We start from the raw sequence: 6,631 nt of genomic DNA on the forward strand, positions 1-6,631 counted from the left end.
TACAGAGAGTCTAAGTTGTTACTGCTCAGAAAACAATGTATTTTTGACTTTCATATCATTATTTTGAATTCTTTTCACTATTAACACAGTTGTGTGTTTATGGTTTCAAGAGGTATGACTGAAAGGTGTAGAAACATACATTGTGGTTAGCTGGAGACTTGGTTTTTGACAAAGATTAGCATGCCAATATTAATTCAAATGTAGAAATATCACTGTTATTCTACTGCTAGGTGGATTAATACAAAAACAAACATAAGTGCCAGTTTGATATCTATCTTTCTAACGCATTGTTGGAACAGGTAGGAGAGGGAGCCGAGTGCATTAAGATCTTTTATTCTGACAGATATCCATAGGATCTTGAAGCAAGCTGGCCTCAGTCACCTGGCATCAGGTCAAAAAACCAAACCAGCCAGGATTATTGATGCTTTAACAGCTGCATCAAACATGAAAACACAAGGATAGCCGGAGCAGGGGCATCATATCCTACAGACTATTTTCTTGGATAACTCTGTCATCAGGACTCGAATTACAGGTTTCTATTGGGCTACTCACACTTAGATCATAGTCTACATTCAATCTCCTGTCAGTTAAAAACTCAGAGCTTGTTTTGAATGTGTTGTGTCAAAAATCTAGTAGACTTTGAAGGGTACTTTGGGGAAAAGGCGCATTTTGGTTGCGTTTTCACATCTAATAAGAAGCATGCAATATTTACATGTACATACCATGATTAAGTATTAATCATTTTTTTAAAAATCTATTGAAGTAAATTGGTGCTTTAGAGCCCAAGGCTCACTCTGACAGAATGTAAATTCAAATGCCTTGAGGATAAGATATGTGCTGGGAGTACGTTTCAATTACCAGTCGACCTTGCTCAATTACTGGATCTTGCTATCATTTATATTGGTGTAGAGCAGGTAATAGCAAAAGGGGACACAGTTAAGATTGGCAGTTGGTATGACTATATGACTGTATAATGTGGGATCCAAGTAGAGCAGCTGGCAGAAAAGAAATGCAACAGTGGTGGCATGTTCAGATATGAACATTTACCATCAAACGGACTACGGCAGCACCAAAAACTATCAAACAACAGCACCATTCTACAACAATCTTATTTATATGGCTACTTTTATTGATGATTAAATCAAAAGTGGTCTCTGGCTGAGAACCATTATTCATTCATTCACCATCCTTACCTTGATAAGGGTCTGTGCCCAATACAAGATTGCTTTCACTTTGGAACTGCCACAGATCATTTGCTGCTGCATCATTCACATCCAAAAGAGGGGTAAACTGCCACCCCGTAGTGCCAACTGGGTCATTCATGTGTGCTGGCCATCCCATAATACCACCAGCCTGGCAATCACGCTGCCGAGGTTGAAACTCCCAGCCTGTTGGGAGCTCAACCCCACCCATACTCTGTGCAGGTACTGGTGTCCAACCTGCAGTGCCATCCTTCAGTCCTTGGATTGTCAATGTTGGCCAGGCTGTGGCAGTCTCAGATGTAGAAGTCAACTGCCATCCCACAATACTCTGGTCCTGACTGATACCCTCTACAGCTGCAGCCTGCCATTGTTCTGACTGCTGGGATAATGTTGGCACATTCTTCGATTGCTGCCATGCCATGGTAGCCTCTTCTACCTCCCAGTTCTCTGATGGTTGATCCTGGGGCTTTTTCTCCATGTCAACACTCACTGATGCCTCCCCTGCTGACTCCCCTCTTGGAAGTTCACTTGGCCCTCCCCGAAGCCAATCCTGAAGCAAAACAGTCTGGTCTTTGCTAAGTGGTAACCGTGGAGCAGAATCTCCATCAGAAAGTCTGTCACTTTCCAGTAATGACGCTTTTGAACAATCTCCTGAAGAGTCATCCTCAATGTAAGGGCCTGTCAAGAAAAAGAAAAGGGCAATAAAAATAACTTGCTGCATTTATATGAGCACTGAAAAACAAAACTGCATACAGAATTCCAATTCAGAATTCAGTTCCCATTTAGAAAAACACACTTCCATCACAGTAATCAGCTAACTTTTACAACTAAATTCACACACAGAATCAAGTTCCCTTCCTCATTATTTACTTCTCTGTCATTAGAGTTTCCCTGCAAACTCAAGATTAAACGCAGTGCCTCATTGCTCTAACATTTAATTCCCAATCCATGCATGCTGATAAAACCCAAGCTTACTGTCAACTAACTGGTTGGCCTGATCTGCTTCAAATAATAGTATTTGTGATGGCTATCTGAATAAATAAATAGGGTGATGACGATGACAAAGTGTGGAGCTGGATGAACACAGCAGGCCAAGCAGCATCTCAGGAGCACAAAAGCTGACATTTCAGGCCTAGACCAGTCATCAGAGAGGGGGATGGGGAGAGGGAACTGGAATAAATAGGGAGAGGGGGGGAGGCAGAGGCAGACCGAAGATGGAGAGAAAAGAAGATAGGTAGAGAGGAGAGTACAGGTGGGGAGGTAGGGAGGGGATAGGTCAATCCAGGGAAGACGGACAGGTCAAGGAGGCGGGATGTGGCGGTAGGTAGGAAATGGAGGTGTGGCTTGAGGTGGGAGGAAGGAATGGGTGAGAGGAAGAACAGGTTAGGGAGGCAGAGACAGGTTGGACTGGTTTTGGGAGGCAGTTGGGGGGGGGAGGGGGAAGAGAGATTTTGAAGCTTGTGAAGTCCACATTGATACCATTGGGCTGCAGGGTTCCCAAGCGGGATATGAGTTGCTGTTCCTGCAACCTTCGGGTGGCATCATTGTGGCACTGCAGGAGGCCCACGATGGACATGTCGTCTGAGGAATGGGAGGGGGGAGTTAAAATGGTTCGCGACTGGAAGGTGCAGTTGTTTATTGCGAACCGAGCGGAGGTGTTCTGCAAAGCGGTCCCCAAGCCTCCGCTTGGTTTCCCCAATGTAGAGGTAGCCACACCGGGTACAATGGATACAATATACCACATTGGCAGATGTGCAGGTGAACATCTGCTTGATGTGGAAGGTTATCTTGGGGCCTGGGATAGGGGTGAGGGAGGAGGTGTGGGGGCAGGTGTAGCACTTCCTGCGGTTGCAGGGGAAGGTGCCGGGTGTGGTGGGGTTGGAGGGGAGTGTGGAGCGGACAAGGGAGTTGTGGAGACAGTGGTCTCTCCGGAAGGCAGACAAGGGTGGGGGTGGAAAAATAGCTAGGGCGTCTCAGTTTCACACTGTGCCTGAAAGACAGCACTTTTATCAATGCTGCATTCCCTCACTGCAGACTAGTACAAATTTAAAGTTTTATGCTTATCATCACTTAATGTGTTCCATTCAGAAGGCCTTGCTCCACCCACCCATATCCACATTCCAGACAGGCCAGTGATACGATTAACAGGGGAGATGATGGCCTAGTGGTATTATCAGTGGGCTGTTAATCCAGAGACCCCGGTAATGTTCTGGGGACCTAGGTTTGAATCCAATCATGGCAGTTGGTAGAATTTGAATTCAATAAAAATCTGGAATTAGGAGTCTATGATGACAATGAATCCATTGTTGATTGTTGGAAAAACCCATCTGGTTCATTAATGTCCCTTAGGGATGAAACCTCTATCCTCACCTGGTCTGGCCTACATGTGATTCCAGATCCACAGCAACGTGGCTGACTCTGAACTGCTGTCTGGCCAACAAAGGATAGGTATTAAATGCAGAGATTAACCAGTAATGCCCACATCCAATGAATGAACTAAAAAAAAGGTGGTGTCCTTGCTCTGCTTTCTTTGGGTCTTGAAGGCACACCTTCCAATTCAACGGCAGCAATGGTAAAGATGTGCCAAGTTGACATGCACCAAAACCAACATTTCAGATCTTGGAGGAAAACCACCATTTTGCCACTCATTCTATCCCTTTCCTGCCACTTTGGACTGAATCAAAGCCATGTAAAGTCCCAACAAAACATTCCATTTGTATTTGAATTTCAGCTCCACTGACCATCCACTCCCCAAACCATTCCACCCAGACTACCTTTCCTCCCCATGACACCCACTGCCTTTGCCTCACTCACGAAGCCATTACCATCTAGGTGTGATTTTTTGCCAGTGTATCCCAATTGCAGCTTCCAAAACTTCTCTTTACATGTTCAATCCCAGCCACCCCTCTATTACAAGTTGTATTTATCACCTGCATCCTCACTGACCTACAGTACCTCCCCGTATGCTGACATGGTAAACAGAAATAACTGAATCTCCCTATTAAATCTCTCCAAGATTTTTCTCCAGACCATTTTTTCAACTTTTAAAAACACTGACCTTCTGTGAATGCTCCCCTTCAGTTCATTCTTGGTGGAACAAGCTGAATACAGCTTGCACCCCTAACCCTGGACTTTACAATCCTAATCGCCAACACCTACACCTTTAACATTTTTTTTTAAAAATCTGTCTTTTTGGCAAAGATATCTTCTAACTCGTGCCCCACAGTTTGGTAAATATTCATTTTGGTCACTTTCTGTAAAGTTAACTCTTGTTAAACGTGAAACAAAATGCATTTAATGTTGCAAGATTACAACTACAGCCAGTCTTATCGTCTAAAGAAAGTGCTGAATCTACTCCTTGAACTGTTTCAGTTCCTTGGGTCATGGTTGCCCTGTGACTGTGTTATGGAATTTAGCAAGTTAGCAACCAAGACTTCTAAACGATTTTGTCCTGAAACTGGCTTGGCAGTGCTTTTGTTTAAATTCATTCACAATATATGACATTCCTAACAAAGTCAATGCTCATAGGCAATCAGGGATTGGCACTGAAAAGGTTACAGTGAGCCATTTTGTCAAAATACAACTGAGTAGCTTTCTAGGTCATGTCAAAGGATAATTAAGGCCAACCAAATCCTATAAATCCGGAATCACTTCCAAGCAAAGATGGTAAGGACGTCACATTTCCTTCTCTAAAGGATATAGGTGAGCCTGACATTTTTTAAAACAAGTGTAATAGTTAAATGACTATCACACCAACTTTTCATTTCAAATTTGTAAACAATTTCAGCATTCTAACTGCCAAGATGGAATTTTGCCACATCACCAGCCCAGCCCTCTAGATTATCAGTCCAATCATAAATCCATTCTACTACCATGCCCTGCAAGAGAATGAAAGATGGGTTTGCATTTTTATAGCACTTTCCATGACCTCATGATATCCCAAAGCACTATGAAAGTCACTTTTATGATGCTAGAAACAAAACACAAAGTGAAATCTCCACAAACACAGCAAAATAAACAGCCACTGGTTTTAGGCAGTGATTGACAAATGCGATTGCTAGGACACCAAACAGATAATTCTCCAGAATCTTCCTTGCCCAGGTGAGAGAGCTAACAGGCTTCAGCTCATCTGAAAGGCTCAAACTTCCACAAGCAAGACACTCTATCCATGCTGCATGAAAGTGTCAGCCCATGATACATCTTCCACACTGGGACTCGAGACTGCAACCCACTGGATCAAGAACGCTGCCTGCTGTGGATCCCTGAGCAGTGGCTCTCCTGCTGGTTTCCATCCTCCCCTGCTAACCTGTGCCAGCCAACTGCCCCTCAACAATATGATTCACTCACACAGGCGAGCTCAAAGGGCATAAGGCAGAGGCTGGCACAGACTGCACCCTGGTGTGTTAAGTAGGGGCATGCCCCCAACACTGGAGCTGGCACAACCTGGGCAGGGGGGAAATGATCCAATAACAGAGGGAGGCCATTAGAGAAGCGGAGGCCAGAGGGAGAAAGGGTGAAACCCTCCGACAACGAAAGGACACCGAACAAAAATTCCAGTTTAGACTAGACCTGGGCGCGGGTGGGGCTAGTTTTAGCGGATAGTCCGACGGGAGGCCCAGGGGTCAGGAGGCCATACTCCGTCCTCTTCGCCCACGGCCCATGGCGTCGCCCGGGGCAACCGCCCTGCCCCCTGTTTCCAGGTAACGGGGCTCCCCGGGCCCAGGTCTCGCGCTCTTTCCCCCCTCCTCCGCGGCCCCAGCGCTGCACCCTCGCGGGATTTGGGGGTGCGAGGGTTACAGCCCGCCTCGGGGCCCGGCTCCCCGGAATCCCCACCCGCTCGCTCACCTGCAATCCGGCCGAGGAGCCGGGCCAGCGGCGCCAGGATGAAGTAGAGCAGGGAGCCCACCATCCCGCTCGGGGGCCGCCCGCGCGCACGCGCCGCACCGCACCGGCCCTCCACAAGCAACTTTATTGACAGTGATGACAGCGGGATCACACTGGATCACAGCGAGGTTACACAGCGGGATCATAGCGAGGTTACACAGCAGGATCACACTGGATCATAGCGAGGTTACACAGCAGGATCACGGCGAGGTTACACAGCGGGATCATAGCGAGGTTACACAGCAGGATCACGGCGAGGTTACACAGCAGGATCACACTGGCTCACAGCGAGGTTACACAGCAGGTTCCCAGAGAGGTTAGACAACTAGATCACAGCGAGGTTACACAGCAGGATCACACTGGATCACGGAGAAGGTAGATAGCTGGATCACACTGGATCACTGAGGTTATACACCAGGATCACAGCAAGTTAAGGCAGCAGGATCACACTGAATCACAATGAGGTTCTACACCAGGATCATACTGATCACAGCGAGGCTAGACAGCAGGATCACACTGGATCGCAGTGAGGTTAGACAGGATCA

The 6,631-nt window shown here is 46.5% G+C and overlaps 1 protein-coding gene across 4 annotated transcripts in view; it reads right to left on the reverse strand.

Annotated features, from left to right (window-relative positions):
- Positions 1-6,292, reverse strand: part of LOC125455512 (protein angel homolog 1-like) — a 35,972-nt gene extending 29,680 nt beyond the window's left edge. For 2 of the 4 annotated variants that reach the window (XM_059648942.1, XM_059648943.1), the window contains exons 1-2: positions 6,048-6,292; positions 1,194-1,880 (exon numbers count right to left, since the gene is read on the reverse strand). In XM_059648942.1, the coding sequence (XP_059504925.1) occupies positions 1,194-1,880; positions 6,048-6,111 (751 nt within the window). In that variant the 5' untranslated portion in view covers positions 6,112-6,292. Of the gene's footprint in view, positions 1-1,193; positions 1,881-5,771; positions 5,885-6,047 lie in introns of those variants that run through there. The other 2 variants (XM_059648941.1, XM_059648944.1) reach the window with 2 other exon arrangements.
- Positions 6,293-6,631: the final 339 nt, after the last annotated feature.

Source organism: Stegostoma tigrinum, chromosome 10 (genome assembly GCF_030684315.1).
Source record: "Stegostoma tigrinum isolate sSteTig4 chromosome 10, sSteTig4.hap1, whole genome shotgun sequence".
NCBI classification, from domain to species: Eukaryota; Metazoa; Chordata; class Chondrichthyes; order Orectolobiformes; family Stegostomatidae; genus Stegostoma; species Stegostoma tigrinum.